The sequence below is a fragment of the Hemicordylus capensis genome, chromosome 4, assembly GCF_027244095.1.
Source record: "Hemicordylus capensis ecotype Gifberg chromosome 4, rHemCap1.1.pri, whole genome shotgun sequence".
In the NCBI taxonomy this organism is placed as follows: domain Eukaryota; kingdom Metazoa; phylum Chordata; class Lepidosauria; order Squamata; family Cordylidae; genus Hemicordylus; species Hemicordylus capensis.
In genome coordinates this window covers 220852862-220871002 of record NC_069660.1, presented here as the reverse complement: position 1 = coordinate 220871002, position 18141 = coordinate 220852862, and the positions used below count along the sequence as shown (strand labels likewise).

The window sequence follows — 18141 nt, the reverse complement described above, 5'->3', positions numbered from 1 at the left end:
ATGCAGCAGCTACTCTGACAGGCGCTTTATTCACGCCTGCACCAAAGACACCTGGCAATCATCTGGGGGAGGGGGAACCTGGTTCGCCGGTCATTCCCCCTGCATCCCAGCCAGCAACGATGACAGACCCTCCAGTAGTCCCTTCCATGAGCTGGTCTTCTGCTAGCAAGCATGACTTGTCCCCTTAGCTAAGCAGGGTCCACCCTGGTTGCATATGAAAGGGAGACTAGAAGTGTGAGCACTGTAAGATATTACCCTCAGGGGATGGAGCCACTCTGGGAAGAGCAGAAGGTTTCAAGTTCCCTCTCTGGCTTCTCGAAGATAGGACTGAGAGAGATTCCTGCCTGCAACCTTGAAGAAACCGCTGTCAGTCTGTGAAGACAATACTGAGGTAGTTAGACCAATGGTCTGACTCAGTATATGGCAGCTTCCTATATTCCCATGTTCCTATGCTGACTCACCTGCCTTTACCTCATGGGGATGTGAGTACTATCCCTTCGGGTACTACTAAGCCAAGACAACTGGTTGCTCCTGATTTGGAGCTTTGGCTCAAGGAATTTATCCGAAGTGAACTAAGGGCTATGGCTTCCCCCATGCCACCTCCCGCTCCTGTTCCTATACTGACTCCATCTGTCCCTGTGCCACAGCGGCCCAGATGTCCCCCCAAACCAGTCTTCCTCTCCTCCTCACCAGGCTCTAGCCCTACCAGGGGTGTTATTCCTTTGAACTAGAGGGGGCATTTCCTACCCAGGCACCTGAAGCACAAATGTGGCAAAAGACCTCTACCCTCCTCTTTGTCTTCTTCACAAGAGGACCCCCACGTTCCTAAGAGACCTTCCCGGGGGGCGGAGCCCTGGCCCCCTTGGGACCAGCCCCAAACCTGCCTAAGTTACCCCCTAGACCTATCCTGCCTTCTGTTCTCCCCCTGTTGTTCCTCAGAAACCTGCCTCAGAACCTCCCCCCACTGGTTCCTCTCACTCTTCTTCAGATACTGAGGAGAGAGAACTTTCCGATGAGGAGTCATTCACACAAACTGCCAAATCAGTTCGGCTCTTTTCAGCAGCAGAATTTGAGGTATTACTTGCCAACAAGAGGAGAGCCATTAAGGATCTCTCTCCCAAAGCAGTCTCACAACCTCAAGCTGGTTTGGACCTGATATTTTCCCCTTCTACCTCATCTCCTTCTTTTGCAGTCCCTTTCCCACTGCTCTTTAAGGGATACTATGATGGCAGAATAGCGTAACTAGTTTCGAGAACAATCATAAATAAGAATGGAGACAAGCAACTCAAGGTTCCTGAGGATAAGAAATGTGATTTTCTTCTTCGTAAGGCTCATGACTCTTCAGCCTTAGTCATTAGAGCTGCTGCCTCCAATCCATTTTTGTGTGGGCCTCTGTATTATGGGCTAAGAAGTTCACTCAATTCATCCCCCTTGTAAAAAAGCAGCTTAGACTTCAATAAGTTAGCCAAGGATGCAGCCTTTATGACTGATTCTGGATTGGATCGCATCCAACATGCTTCCAGAGCTATTGCGGCAGGGGTGGCAGTTAGGAGGTGTCTTTGGTTAAAGAACTGGTGGGTTGACCCAAAATCTAAACTCAACCTCTCTTCGACCCCCTTCTCAGGGGCCAAATTATTTGGCGACACCCTCAAACTAATTATCGTGGAAACACAGATGTAAAAAAAAAAAGGCCATGCCCTCCACCAGAAGGGACTATTGTAGACCATTTAGAACTACATCCAGTACTTTTTGTCTCTACAGGTTCTTCCCCAGAGCATCCTCCAACTCATTTAGAGACAATAGGACATACAACAATTCCAGGTCCTCCTGGTACCCCAGTGGCATCAGCGAAACCAAGAAAATCCCAGAAACCAGCCATTCAGACAATCCAGTGCACCTGCCCCCCCAAAGGGCGCAAGCAATGACTCCTTCCCAGTCGGAAGTTGGCTCCTAAGGTTCTCAACAACTTGGAGCCAGTCTACCTCCTATTCCTAGGTCCTGGGGACCATTTCCCAGGGTCTCCTGCTAGAGTTCACTTACTTACCTCCAAACTCCTACACTCCCACCCTGCTCCTTCAAGAATCCTATGAAGGTGCAGCAGATGTCTCTAGTGATTCAACATCTGATACAGATCCAGGCGATCAAGCCCATCCCTCTGACAGAGAGAGGGCTGGGTGTTTATTCAGTCCTATTACTGGTGCCAAAGAAGGATAACTCATGGAGGGCAGTCCTAGACCTGAAGAATCTGAATCACTTCATCTGAAAGAGATCCTTCAGGATGGAATCACTGGGTATGAATCACTAGGCAGTAAGAAGCGGGGAGTTCCTGGCTTCCATCAACCTTTCAGAAGCATACCTCCACATCCCGATTCACCCATCCCATCACATGTACTGCCGGTTCTGCCACAACAACCTGCATTCTCAATACAGGGTGATGCCATTCGGACACACTTCGGCCCCCCGAGTCTTCACCAAGATCATGGTGATTGATCGCATGTGCATGGAGGCCGTCCATATCCCATCTATATTTAGATGACGACCTGATCTGCTCTCCGTCTTTTCCTCAGGCTAAACAGGAGGTACAGAGAGCCCTCAATCTCTTCCAAACACATGAGTTTGTGGTAAATTTTCAGAAGAGTCACCTGGTTCCCTCACAGTCCCTCCAACAACTGGGGGCCCTCTTCAACATCTGTCATGGGATAGTTTCCCTACCCCCCCAATCGCAGGGACAAGATCTCATCCTTGGTGAATAGCCCTTCTGAACAGCTCCTCAGCAGACCTAATGTTCCTGGCCCAGCTCCTGGGATCCATGATCTCATGCCTGGAGTGTACACCATGGGCATGTTGGCACTCTCATCCTCTACAGTGGCTACTCCTTCCCTTCCAAGACATAGCCACAGGCAAATCACACTTCCTCAGGATGTCTGCCTATCTGGTATTGCTGAGACCTGGTTGGGAGAGGCTAGTGGTCTGGTTTGGTTCCAGCTTCTCCCAGAGGGTTACTCTATGGTGGAGCAGGTGAGAGGATGTGGACAGTGAGGTGGGGTAGCTGTGGTCTATAAGGATACCATCTCCTTTACCAGGATCCCTGTCAGGGATTTGGCTTATATTGAAAGTGTGTACCTAAGTCTAGGGACCAGGGATAAATTGGGACTTCTGCTGGTGTACCGATCACCCTGCTGCCCATTGGAGTCCCTAATTGAGCTGATGGACGTAGTTGCTGAGTTGGCATTGGAGTGGCCCCAGTTGTTGTTGGTGGGGACTTCAATGTTCATTTCGGGACCAGGTTGTCGGGAGCAGCCCAAGAGTTTTCTGACTTGCTTTAAAGACAGCCCCGTGGTTTTTGGATTATTTACGGGAGCTGAAGCGGTGAGGTGGACTACTAGAGTCCAAGTGGAGGAAGACTCGGCGCGAGTCTGATCGAGTACAACACAAAACACATTTAAAGATCTATGCTCTGGCAGTGCGAGTGGCAAAGAAGCAGTTCTTTTCTGTCCACATTGCTTCCGCAAACTCACATTCAGCTGAGTTGTCTAGGGTTGTGAAGGGGCTAGTATGTACCCCCTCCCCCTTGAATTTAAACCTGGAACCATCAGTTAATCGCTGTGACATTTTAAATGACATTTTTGCGGATAAAATTTCTTGTATTCGGGCCGAGCTGGATTCCACAGTTATTGCAGGGTCTACTGTGGAGGAGCCCAGCAACTCCTATTATGGGGTTAGATTGGATCATTTTCAGTTTGTGACTCCTGAGGAAGTGGACAAACTGCTTTGGAATGTGCGTCCTACAATCTGTTCTCTTGACTCTTGCCCAACTTGGCTTATCTCATCTGATGATTATATTATCAGAGAGGGCCTGGTAAATATTATAAATGCTTCTCTGAGGGAGGGCAGGATGCCTCCTTGTCTTAAGAAGGCTATTATCCGACCACTTTAGAAAAAAAACCTGCACTGGATCCCTCGGAGTTGGCTAATTACAGACCTGTTTCTGGCCTTCCATGGTTGGGCAAGGTGATTGAGTGGGTAATGGCCTCTCAGCTCCAGGCAGTTTTGGATGATGCAGATTATCTACACCCATTTCAAACTGGCTTTCGTGTGGGCTTTGGGGTTGAGACTGCCTTGGTCGGCCTGATGGATGATCTCCAATTGGCTATCGACAGAGGGAGTGTGACTCTGCTGATCCTCTTGGATCTCTCCATGGCTTTCGATACCCTTGACCATGGTATCCTTCTAGATCGCCTGAGGGAGTTGGGAATTGGGTGGCACTGTCTTACAGTGGTTCTGCTCCTACCTCTCTGGTAGATTCCAGGTGGTGTCACTTGGAGACTGCGAGAACTGAAGTATGGAATTCCACAAGGCTCCATACTGTCTCAAGTGCTTTTTAACATCTACATGAAATCGCTGGGAGAGATCATCAGGAGATTTGGTGCTGGGTGTTATCAATACGCTGATGACACCCAGATTTACTTTTCCATGTCAACCTCAACAGGAAATGTCATACCTTCCCTAAATGCCTGCTTGGAGGCAGTAATGGGCTGGATGAGGGATAACAAACTGAAGCTGAATCCAAATAAGATGGAAGTACTGACTGTGGGGGGTCAGGACCCGAGAGATGGTTTAGATCTGCCTGTTCTGGGAGGGGTTTACACTCTTCCTCAGGGCTGCTCAACTTCGGCCCTCCTGCAGATGTTGGCCTACAATTCCCATAATCCCTTGCTATTGGCCACTGTGACTGGGGATTATGGGAGTTGTAGTTCAAAAACAGCTGGGGGGCCTAAGTTGAGCAGGCCTGCTCTTCCTGAAAGATCAGGTACGTAGCCTGGGAGAGCTCCTGGACCCAAAGCTTTCCCTGGTTTCTCAGGTTGAGGCGGTGGCCAGGAGTGCTTTTTATCAGCTTCAGCTGATTGGTCAGCTACGTCCATTTCTAGAGGTGAATGACCTTAAAACAGTGATACATATGCTGGTAACCTCCAGACCTTAACTGTAATGCACTCTACGTGGGGCTGCCTTTGTATGTAGTCCAGAAACTACCATTGGTACAGAATGCGGAAGCCAGATTGATCTCTGGGACAATATGAAGGGACCATATAACACCAGTTTTGAAAGAACTGCACTGGTTGCCAATATGTTTCTGGGTGAAATACAAAGTGCTGGTAATTACCTATAAAGCCCTTATAGCCAAATAATAATAATAATTAACAGCTTGGGACCAGGCTGTTTAAGAGAGTGCCTCCTCTGTCATGCACCCGCCCACTTTTTACGATCTTCTAGAGAGGTCCGGTTGCAATTGCCACCAGCTCGTTTGGTGGTGACTCAGCACTGGGGTTTCTCTGTGGCTGCCCCAGGGCTTTGGAATGTGCTCGCTGCTGAACTAAGAGCATCTCCTTCTCTGTTTGTTTTCAGGAAGACCCTCAAGACTTTCCTGTTCTTGGAGGCTTTTAATTAGAATTTTAATAATTTTAATATTTGTTTTATATAGTTTTTATCATGTGTTATGTATTTTAACCTGTGACTTTAATGTTGGGATTTGTACATCACCTAGAGATTTACATATCAGGTGGTATAAAAATATGATAAATAAATAAATAAATAAATATCCCTCTCATGGTGAATATCTCCAGCCATGCTCCTAGGCCTTCACCTGATTCCTCCAGAGAAGATAACAATCACCACAGATGCCAGCCTGTCGGGATCAGGGGCTCACTGTCTCAACCAGCTTGCCCAGGGCACCTGGTCAACACAGGACGCAACAAGGAGCATCAACTGGTTTGAGTTGCAGGCAATTAATATATCCCTTTTACGCTTCTTCCCCTTAATCCGCCACCATCATGTCCTTGTACACCGGAAGAATGTGATAGCAGTCTCACATCGTGAATTAAGGGGGAACCAGGTCCTGCTCCCTGATGAAGGAATAGTCCCTTCTCTTCTCATGGGTGGAGTTACATCTAGCCTCCATCTCAGCTGAACACCTCAGTGGGGAGGCGACCTGAGAGTAGATTGGCTAGGTTGAAAGACCATAGATCCAGCAGCATGGTCACTCCACCCAGAGGTATTCGATCAACTGACCACCAAACTCAGACTACCAAGTGTGAACCTCTTTGTCTCTCCACTCAACCATTAGCTGCAGAGGTTCTTCTCCAGGTTCCACTCTCCCCTGGTGGAAGCGACGGGTGCACTACCGGCCCCTTGACCCCCGGGTCTCCTATATGCATTCCCTCCGATAGCCGTCATAGCCAAGGTTCTTCAAAAACTCACTTGGGGTAATGCAATCATTGTCCTCATCGCTCTACACTGGCCCAGAAGACCATGGTTTTCAGATCTGGTCGCACTTTCCACCAGGGCTCCTTGGCCTCTCCCTCAATGCCCAGACCTTCTCTACCAAAGACCCATCCTGCATCCGGACTCAGACTGGCCCCAGCTCTACGCTTGGGCATTGAGCGTGCCTTGCTAAGGGACAGCCGATACCCTACTTTGGTACATAATACCATTCTGGCTTTGAGAAGACCACCTACCAATCGGATATACCAGGCCACCTGAGCAGCCTTCTTCAGGTGGGCACATAGGAAACACTTCCCTCTGACCTCAGCTGGAGTTCCAGAAGTCCTATCCTTCCTCCAGAAGGACTTAGACATTGGCATATGCCCTAAAACCTTGCGCAGACAAGTTTCGTCCCTCTCATCAGTATTGGATGTAAACCTCCATGGTTCTCCCCTATTTCATCCTCACCTGAGATTCTTCCTTAAAGGGGCCAACAACCTGGCTCCTCCCTCTGTACATAGATATTCTTCCTGGGACCTCAACAAAGTCCTGAATGCCCTTACCCAGGAGCCCTTTGAACCCCTTCATTTGGTCCTCCTTAAGATCCTCTCCTACAAGGTTCTCTACCTTGTAGCCACTACCTTGGCATACAGAGTGTCAGAACAGGGAGCCCTCTCTGCACATAAGGAACTCTGCACTTCTTAGCAGGACACTGTCATTCTCCTACTGGACCCCATGTTCATTCCGAAAGTCAACTCCACCTTTCACAGGTCTCAGGACGTGGTCTTTCCTTCCTTATGCCCTTTCCCTGTTCTCCTGATGGAAAAGCATTGACACGGGCTAGATGTGCGGAGAGCTCTATGTATTTACCTATGCTAAAACCTGCACTAAACTTTACCTGCACTAAAACCTCTCAGCACTCCCTCTTTGTCGCCTTCCACCCCACGTCATTGGGGAATAAAGTTTCCAAATCCACCCTAGCTAAATGGATTTGGGCTACCATTGCACTAGCCTACGAGTTGCTCCGACTTCCCTTCCAAGGGGCATCACGGCTCACTCCACTCGTAGCGCCAGCACCTCAGCCTCATTCTCAGGTAATTCTCCTCTCCAGGTCATATGTCAGGCAGCCACCTATTCCTCTACTTCACCATTCTTTAAGCATTAAAAGATCTCTTCTTGGCTCTTGGCCATACAGTCTTACAACAGGTGCTTTAGCACATCTGCTTTTCCCACCCGGTTCTTACTTCTGCTTGGGAATGTCCCATTGTTTAGGATGACTTCAGACAACTGTGGAAAAAGAAACATTGGTCTTACCTGTGAAGGGTTCTTTTTCGCAGTGTCTGAGGTCATCCAGCCCACCTACCTGATGGAACAGGGGATCATCTGTGGGAAGCGGCCGGCTCCCAGGGTAATCAGTTTTTTCATTCATTGTCTGATATTCTGTGTTCTTTCCCTGTTGGGCAGATCCACTATTTTTTTTTGTCTAGTTCTCTCTCTCTCTCCTCATAGCCTGGACCATTTGTTCTTACCTCGACAGTTCCAGAACTGGGGGTTTGGCACCTCCAGCCTAAATACCAAATATGAGCTCCTGCTTTGAAAATCTACTTCCTGTCTTTCTGAGGCATGATTGGCGCACAACCCATTGTCTAGGATGACCTCAGACACTGCGAAAAAAGAACCCCTTCACAGGTAAGACCAATGTTCCTTTTTCCTGTCCTCCCCTTTGTTTCATAGAAGTTAGAGTGTTAACTGTGATTCTGTTAACCAGTAGTTGCATGTCTTAAAAACATGCAACTGTACCATTTTATTCCATTGCTAATGGAGCATCTTCAGTAATTAAAAGAAGAATAGGAAACTTAAGGGGGAAAGGAAGATAATTTTATTTTTGGGCCAGAAGGTCCCCAGTTACATAGGAACATAGGAAACTGCCATATACTGAGTCAGACCATTGGTCTATCTAGCTCAGTATTATCTTCACAGACTGGCAGTGGCTTCTCCAAGGTTGCAGGCAGGAATCTCTCTCAGCCCTATCTTGGAGAAGCCAGGGAGGGAACTTGAAACCTTCTGCTCTTCCCAGAGCGGCTTCATCCCCTGAGGGGAATATCTTGCAGTCCTCACACATCAAGTCTCCCATTCATATGCAACCAGGGCAGACCCTGCTTAGCTATGGGGACAAGTCATGCTTGCTACCACAAGACCAGCTCTCCTCTCCAGTTAAATCTCTGGCATCTCCTGTTAAAGGATCTCCACTTGTAGGACTGGGAAAGCCCCCTTTTCTGTGAAGAGCTGCTCCTGGTGAGAGTAGGGTACACTATACTAGGTCAGGGGGACTAATTGTCTGACCTTGTATGTGGTAGTTTCCTTATCACCCTTCAAGTGGAGGAAGAAGAAAAGATTGCTCTAAACTGAAAAAAGAGGTGTGGTAGAAAAGAAACTGAGTTTGATTCTAGCAGAGAGTAAACAGGAAGCACTTGGGGTAGCATACAAAATAGAAATTTAGCAAGACTCAGATTACAGTTACTAATGAAATGAATAGACTAAGGAAAAAGAGGGACTAGCTTTAATCAAGACATCATTTTGAAAACTATGTTTCATCTCAAATAAAAACATCTTATTTCCTACCACCACCAAAACTTCTTTTTGTGACATACTTTACAGGCTGGCTATGTTGCATGTGAGTCTGTCATTTACATCATGAAAAGCAGGCAATTGGAGAGACTTCTCTTAGGGGCCTTTGAAGTGCAGGTTGAGTCATTATTATTCATCACCAGGCTAGTTTGTGTGTGCATTTAGGTGTCACTTGTTTTCTGGAAAGAAAACAGCCTTTTGATGCTCTTTAATTTTTGCAAATAAAAGAAACAAGGCTGTCAAGGGAACAGGGTTCCGGATGTGGTGCTTTGAAAGCAGTGCATGAGGAAACAGATTTAAATTGAAGGGGAAAACTGAGTGCCACAGCAAAGAAAGAGCCAACAAGAACCAAGTTGACTCATTCTCTAATGCTTCAGGAACAGTGTTAAATGGCTAGACACTTTTGTGCCATATTTATAAATAATGTGCACAGATTTTGCATTCTGCTACACAGACTGAAGAAGATGAATACTTTTCCTTAGTCTATCAATGACTATTGGCTTAAACGGAACCTTCAGATACAGAAGCAGTATACCTCTGAATACCGAAGGCGGGAAGAAACAGCAGGATGGGACATCATTATATTGCCCTACTTGCAAACTTCATGCAATAATTATGAAATATGTCAGCAACAAGTGGCATGTAACTAGCTATTCCTGGAATCAGAATGCTGGGCTAAATGGACCTTTGTTTGATCCTGCATGGCTATTCTTAAATACTTATGGCGGCTCTTGCGCTGTAGAGCAGAATATTTTTTGGTGGGTTAAAAAAAAAATTAGTAGCCATGGCCTCTTGGCATATGTGCACACCATTTAAAAAGTGCATGTAGTTGTCACACACAATGATCTACAAGTGGTTAAAGTGCATGCAGTTGTCACACACAATGATCTGCATGTGGGTTACTTATTTTCTAATGGAAATACTTCCTACATGAAACATGTTTAGCATGTGAAATGGGTCCAAGTAAGGCAATACCACCTGACCAGTTTTTCTTGGTAGAATGTGCAAACTTTTGAACTTCACAGAACTAGAAGGCCCAAAGATTCATAATTTGTGCTTGAAAGCAGAATTAACATAACACTTTCTTATTTAAAATAATGCCATATTTTCTTTAGAGCCCTTTTAAAAGTGGATTAGGAATGTGAAATGCATTCATTGTGTATCCTGAATCAAACTCCTTGCATCTCCTCGTCTGTTTACTTATTTTTGAGCAATGAGTATTACCTCACTTCAAATTTCAAAAGCTGCAGAAGAAAAAAATAAGCAAACTTATGTAAATGAGACCACTTTCATTCAGTGTAAATGAGGAAGTTGCTGCCGTAGTCGACACCAATGTTTAGGAAGTCTGTGAAAGGAAACAGCCCTGTTGTAGCACTGAAACTACCTATAGTGTTAAGTTCAGGAGCAGTTCGGTTTACTCATGGCCATGATGCATCTGGAAGAGGAAGATCTGGCGGTGCTCGGTGAAGCTGAGGATATCATCTGTGAAGGTAAATGGTCTCTTGCAAAGCTGCTCCTTCTGCTGTCACGTGAAAATAGGATAGTCAGAACACTATATTTCTTAGAGTGAAAGAATTAAGAGGTCCTGACTTGAGGAAACTGCTGGGGCTAACCAAAAGGAGTTGCCTGCTCTTTGTTGAAGAATGGAACAAAAGCATGGTAGATCTAGTATAATAATGAATGAGGTAAATTTTAATGACAGAGAGAACTCATTTCAAAATTGTACAATACACTGTGAGAAGGTCTTACAGTCCAATCCTATATATATTTACTTAAAGTGAGAAAAACTGAGTTCACAGAACTTATTCCCCTGTGGGCTGCAGCAGGGGAGTAAAGTATGTCTCTCTTTAATTCATTATATTAAAAGTTATATGCTGTAAGAATATTTATCCTAAATATCTGGGGTTGACCACCACAGGTCAATTAAAGCAGTTGCTCGATGTACTTAGGTTGCGATAACACTGGCAAGCCATAGAGATTTCATTCTTGGGATACAAGTAAAAAGGATTTCAACTGCATCAGTGCAACTCTGCTTTTTGTGTGGTGATGTCTTTGTTTTTGCTGAACCAGAGTGGAAGCATTTTACGTTTGCGTGACATCTGTTTTCAGCTGTAGTAAAGTACTACTGCATGGAAATGGATGCAGCTGAGAGAGGTACAGGAAACAATTGCGTTTTCAACAAAATTGGGCGAAGGTACAGGAACCATTCTCCTGCTACAGCTCTCCTACATCTGAAAATGTTAGAATTTGCATAGAACCTCAGCACAACGTTCAGAGAACCTCCATGGCGATTGCGGACATGTGCTCAGAGCTTCAAAGTTCCCGATTCAGATTTCAGTAGCTGCTCAGTTATGAATTTACTGGGTAGCCTTCGACAAGCCAGCCACTACTGCCACTCAGCTTCCGTCTCACTTATGTAAGGGAGTTGTTAGTGCTGCTGGCTTACATACTGCACAGGGTGTGTCCTGTCTAAGTGACAGGTGGGCTTGCGGCTTCCACAGTAAGCCTGCTAGTGTGACTTGCAAAGATGGGAAGTGTGCCTACAAAGAATTGTCCTTGCACTCCCGCTGCTACCCCTGTTGTTCCCGATGGGAGTCAGCGGGAATATGAGGACTTGCTCCTTAGTAGGCATAGAGCCTCCCATGCCTTTGCAAGCCATGCCAATGGGGTTCAAAGTATTGTGGAAATAGCAAGCACACCTGTTACTTAGTGGCAGCTTACTACGCAGTATGTGAGCCACTGGCCATGACGATGTTATAAACATGACAGAAGTACCTGCAACACTTAGGGAAAGCGCTTTATACATTCTAATGTATATATTAATTGTTTTGAACATTTGTAGTTAATGATATAGATGCTATGTATTATAAACACTTAGAGAGTTTTGAAGGATCTAGTTTAAAATTTGACAGTCTTTCAAACATGCAACATGAATTCTTGGAAATTCTATTCAAAGAAAGTTTGCCTGATCCATATGAGTGGGGGTGAGATCAAGTTTACTAGTGTTATAGTTAGGGATTTCCCAAGGTGAGATGCTTCCTGCGCATGGGAATGTGCCACATGCAATGGTGGCAGACTGGAGATTACGATACATATTTGACAGAATACATACAACTACTAGATTAATTGAGAATAACTGTTACCCACTTACAAATACTCGTTTGATTGTAATGTAATAGGCCTGTGTTGAAAGAACACAAAATTCATACGTCTATCACATTTTAATTATTCTGACTGCAAATATTTAAAAATTGCATTAAGTGATAATTATTAATTTGCATTAAGTTATGCTAAGTATATGGAGTAAGAGATGGGAAGCAGACAATCTGACTAGATCCTGGCTATATAGACAGAGTACACTACACAAGGCAGTAGATTTCTGTTAGCTGAAAACATGGCTATGATAAACCTGCTGAAGAGGTATAGTGTGCCTGCAATGAATGAGTAGTAGACTCGGAGAATCTGTGTATAAATCTTTATAAATCAATAAATCCTCCCTGCATGTTGCAAGCATAAAGATCTTGACTCCTGGATGATCCCTAGTTCTCTCCACCCTACCCCACCCTACCCTTGCCCAATGCTGGGTTTGTAAAAGTGGAATCATTGCATCTGTGCAGTTTGCCCCATTTTCATACTTAAGTTCCTGGCTGCTGCCTCTCCCACAAGTCCCTTCTTTTCCAGTCTTAGACTTCTTGAAGTACGTGAAGAGGAACTCCCACAGCCCAGTATCCCACTGTATCTGTGCCATGGCTTGCTATGTGTTCTGCCTGCTGTTTTGAATCCTGAATTTTGAATGGGGTGGTAAAATGGCTTTCTCACACTTTTCTAATCATTTTGGGTGTAATGGACTACATGTGTATCAAATTTCAGGTTTTTTGGCAGTGTAACTACATCAGCGACCATGTTGTACTATCTGTTAGAGATTTAAGTCAGTAGTCCTGTTCATGTTATGTTCAATGCATGTACAATCTATCTACAGTGTAAATATGTATAGGTGCATACACTACATTCAACACACATACAGTAGTACATTTCCTATCTGAACCCTACAACTGAGGAGGCCTGTACCCAGGTTAACTTTTTAAATTAGTAGTTGTACAGCTGGACAAAAATGTGTGCAAATATCTATACACACATACTACTAAAGCCCTACTTAGACATTATGTTGTACGTGCATTCAGGTAGATTTCTGTATGTTTTCTTGGTGTGAATAACTGTACATGTATTCATTTTAAAAGTAAACCTGGATACAGACCCTGGTAGAAACAGCAAATGTCCTGCTGTACATGCATTCAGTAGAATGTGTGAATAACTGTATGTGCATGCAGTTCTGTTCATGCATACACTCTACACAGATTATACATGCACTGAACATAATGTGTGAATAAGGCTATAATTTCTGAATAGGACTAGTAAGGCCCAAACATCTTAGAGAGAAGGCTGAATGATGCTCTCTCACTGTCAGGGAAGGGCATCCACTGCATTGATTATAGCAGGTTATCATATTTGAGACAACTTGGCTGGATGTTATACAGGTCTGCAACAACTGGGTTGTTATAAGATGATGGATGCACTGAAACCCCCCACCAAGGTTGTTTTTAAAATATGTACATTTTTATGTACTGTAATACATAAAATGCATGACTGTATATGTTGTATATTTTAAAAGCCAAAATATGAAGGTTCATTTAAAAGAACTGTTGTGTATATTTGACTGATCTGAAATATTTCAGAGTTTTATGTGGCAATATCAACTTTAATATGACAGACCTACATGGGTAGTGTTGACTCATTCAGAGGCAGTTAATGGGTAATAACAGAGTGGTGTTTGTGTTCCTCTCATGGAAGGCATCTCTGCCCAGTTTCTGCAGATTCTCCCCTCTTTTTGCAGCCTCCCTCACTGCATCCCATACTGTTGCCAAGGGTCACACGACCTTCAAGGATAGCTTTTCAGGGGACTGCAGGGAAGAACCTGGTCAAGAAAGATTGCAACCACTGCTAAACAATAATTTCAGTCTCTGGTAGTAGATACCAAAGAACTGAAGAGTCCAACAAACTCCCAATTCTCTTTTTGCTTTATCATGTTTGCTTATTTATTCATTCATCATATGTATATATTGTGCCACCTGATACATCTGATGTATCTCCAGGCGGTGTACACAATCCAAAACACAACAAATAAATAAAAAAAAGAATAAAAAGCCATTAAAAATTATTAAAAACTAATCTGTATTGAACAGATTGAGTTTGGAGCTAGGCAGAATGGTTGCCACTAATGGACTGGCATGGTTCACCATGATGTGAGTGGAAACTGTCTCCAGTGCAAATATCCATCAAACACAGTACCATGCCACACGAAAAAGTATTGGCAGTATAGAGTTCTGTGTGGTAAGCCCAGTCTTCCATACGTCAAGTTAATATATCTCAACAATTTTGCCTGGCTGAGTCACCTACCATACTACAGCAGGTGAAAAACACACACTTTCCTTAGGAGGAACCATATACTTTTAGTTACCAGTGTCTTATACAGTTTGCTCTTGCCATGGTGCTCTGTTCCCCTACAGCTTTATTCTTCACAATAATTCAAATCATGCTAACTTGCTTGAACTTCCTTTTGAGCAGCTGGTGATGTTTTTTTCCTTAGCCTATGGTAGTGTATGTATATTTTATGACAGCTAGAGATATACAAAGTAGCTGACAAAAATAATGCCTTACACAGCTGGAGAGGAAAAGTTGGTTTCTAATCTTTTATTCTGAATTACTTTGCCCATCAACAATGGGCACTCACTTCTGGTTTCAAACAGAGCAAACATCAGATGTGAAAACACCTACACAAGGCCATTGTATGGTACAAGAACTAAAGGCATCTCAGAAGGTAATTGCTACCACCATAGCATTTTGACAGAGTGAAGTTACTCAAGAGCGAACTGCTATTTGAGTTGCTTGGGAGACAATTTAAACATTTCTAGATCTGACAAACCTGGAGGTGTGCCACCTGTGCAGAAATGCATTCAGCAAGATCAATATACACTTCCGTAAATGTGTCGGGCAGTTACTTTTGTATGATGGCGAGGATCATTTGTTAGGAGGTTCTGCTGTGGCTCAAACTTTCTGTGATATCACATTGCTAACTGGTATAATGAGGCCGCCCACTAGACTTCTGGTGTCTTTGACCTATTCCAAACAATGAATGGATCCATAAGTATTCTAGATATCCAAGAGGATGTCTCCTAGAAGCACATACCATAGTTAATCTTCGTTAGTATTATTAGATTTCTGTTAAGAGAGAGACATGAATTAATATCAGTCCTTAATGTGCTGCAATGATTGCAATGCCTATGAGACAGCTACCCAACACCAGGCCTCTTCTTGCCTGTAGGGCCTTAATTGTTCCCATTCTTTCCATTTTCCAGCTGAATAATTTGCCTGGATGTTTTTGTGCTACATGACCCCATTTTTAAGCTGCTTCCATAAAGATGATAGAAAATATATAGAGCACTCTGGAATGTTTCAGAAATGGTCTATCAAGTATATTTGTGCAAATAATTAGCCTGCAACTTGCCATCAAAGATACAAAGGTCTCAATTTAGACATTAATTGTGCTCTCCTTCTATAAATTCAAAGCAGTTTACAATATCCATTTAGTAGTAATCACTAATGCATACACACTTATAACCAAATATCATGATTCCCAAGTTCTTTTTAAATTATAATACACTAAGAAGTGTTGTGGCTGTGGTGATGAAGCCACTGGCAGTGACTGGCTCAGCTGTCTGCCTGCCACAGCGGGACTAGACAGTAAGAAAGCCCTCTCTCGTTGCCATTGGCTGAGCTGCTCTACTAGCTCGTTGCTTGAGCATCTTGGTCTTAGAGAGAGACAAAGCAGACAGAATGTCTTTTAAAAAGAGAAATAAAATAAACAGGTTCCTATGATAGTAAGACTGGGAGTTGCTGTGGTGGTTTATTAAAATGAGGGGGAGAAAAGAAGGTCGGAGGCAAGAATCTGAGAAGAGGAGGAGATCTGGGGGAGAGAATGGACCTAGACAAGAGGCACAGGTGGCTAGGAGCTGCAAAGGTAAGAAATGCTAACAATCATATCATTTGTTTGAAATAACGTTGGCTCTCAAACAATCTCTATAGCTAGCTGGAAGTACCCATTATATCACACCTACTAAAATACCACATTAAGCAACATTAAGCGCCTTTTGCATCAGGGAAGTTTTTACATACATGCCTTTTGAATGCCAAAAGTTGGGCCTCTTCCCTTGGGGAAGAAGTTCCAAAGGACTCTGGGTCTTGCTACTAGTTCCCAGAGGTGATTTGTTGCCTAGAGCTGATTTGCTTATTGGGTCAGGCAGCCATGTTCTGCTTTGCCTTCTTTTGAGAAACTCCCTGCAGGCTTGTAATTGCATTGAATTCGAATGGTATAGTTTAAAAATTTATAAGTTGCATTTTCCCACTGCATTATGAATTCATTCTTTGAAGCTCAGTAAGTATTTCATAGGTTGAGGTCTTGGATGTAAATGAGATTAAGGTGCAAAGAACATACATTGCTATTAAAAGAGCATTTAGGACATTGAGGTGTCCTTTTACTTTAAATCAATGAAAATACAGATGAAATACATGTTAAACTTGGCAGTTGAAAATAAATCCATATATTGTTATCCAGAAATATAGTTAATAGTTCATAATGCTTCAGGAAACCTACGTTCCCATATATGGATTCTTTTCTCCAGGTGCGTAGCAAGGTCAGGGAATATTGCCCCGCCCCTTTGTTTACTGACTGCCACCATCATTACTCCTGCTGCTGCTTCCCTCCACCACTCCTTGTCCCTACTGCTTGTTTCCTGCCTTGATGCTCCTTCCCCCCACCTCTTGTTAGCCAGTTCACACAGCAGTGTGTGCAGGCAGTTCCATGACTTCTCTCCTTGCTTGAACGACGAGCGAAGCCATAGAACCCCTTATTGCTGTGTTTCCAGGCAGCTGGGTACATGTGTGCCTTCCATTTCTTAGCTGGCTTGTGCAGCGCTGAGGGGTTCATGGCTTCTCACCTCATTCGAGCAAGGAGAGAAGCCATGGAACACCTCCCACTGCTGTGCAAACTGGCTACTGATCAGCGGGGACAAGGAACAGTGGTGGTGAGGAGCAGCAGGGCAGGATGCAGATGGTGGGGGCAAGGGGCAAGCAGTGGGAGGGGAGGAGCAGCAGGGCAGGACCTCTGAAGGCATGGCAGCCTGTGTCCATTGAACACTGGTAGCCATGCCCCTACTCCTCTCTCTCTCTCTCTCTCTCTCTCTCTCTCTCTCTCTCTCTCTCAAAAAAGTTCATTTTGTTGTGGTCCAGGCCTGATTTATATACTAAATATGCTCATAAGCCAGCATACAAAATTAGGCCTGTCTCATAGTGTCACCAAGTGACCAAGTTCTTTTATATAGTGACCATGTAGGATCTGGGTGCAAGGAAGAAAGGAGATCAAACCAATCCTAAATGATTCAATGGGCTTTATTGAGTATAAAAGAATAACATCAATCAAGCTACGCAAAAAGCAGAACATCCTATCAGTATTACTAATAGTATTTCAACTCTAGCCAGCAACAATACTCACCCAGTGTTCCTAACTAACATATGTGTGTGTATTAAATCTTCCTAGAGCCTGAAAGAATCCAGATATAGACCGAAAAGGGGGTGGGGTAAGGAAAGCTGAGGGCTGGCATGGTTTGGGGAGATCAGGAATTAGTAGAGGGAAAGTGAGGGGGGAGAATGCAGGGAAAGGATGAAGGAATCCAAGGCTTGTGGGGTGGCATATTACCAGGATCAGTGGCTTGAAAGCGGTGGATCTTTCAGCTGAAGGAGAGAAGCTGTTGGTTGGAGACAGGAGCTTTTGGATCAAGCATGCAGTTTGCTCAGAGCACGGCTGAGAGTCAGAGCACCATGGCTGGGGAAGTCTTGACTTCTCACTGCGCAGCAGAAGTCACAAACAGTCCCTTCTCCCATGGGAAGAGTTCCTGCCTCTAGCCCCGCGGCTTGGGCAGCAAACCCTTGGATTGCTCGTGAGCAGCTCTTGCTTGTAGGCACAAGATTGCTAGCTCTCTGTCCAATAGCCTCATTCTTTATAGTTGTATTTTCCTTTGATCTCTCATAGAGTCTGTTCAAATCTCCTCATCTTTTCCTGGGTCCCCAAAAGGTGACAACTTGCTGTTATCTTCTGGATAATGTCTTTTTAATTATTCAGGCAGTCCAGGGAGATCATAATCC

At 44.3% G+C, this 18141-nt stretch overlaps 1 protein-coding gene across 6 annotated transcripts in view; it reads left to right on the top strand.

Annotated features, from left to right (window-relative positions):
* The window catches only part of RIPOR2 (RHO family interacting cell polarization regulator 2), a 171212-nt gene that overhangs the window by 49326 nt on the left and 103745 nt on the right, over window positions 1-18141 (top strand). Inside the window, exon 1 of one of the 6 annotated variants that reach the window (XM_053246278.1) lies at window positions 10280-10376. The exons of the other annotated variants lie outside the window; for them this stretch is intronic. Within the exon in view, the coding sequence (XP_053102253.1) occupies window positions 10307-10376 (70 nt within the window). The 5' untranslated portion in view covers window positions 10280-10306. Of the gene's footprint in view, window positions 1-10279; window positions 10377-18141 lie in introns of those variants that run through there. 6 annotated transcript variants of the gene reach the window in all.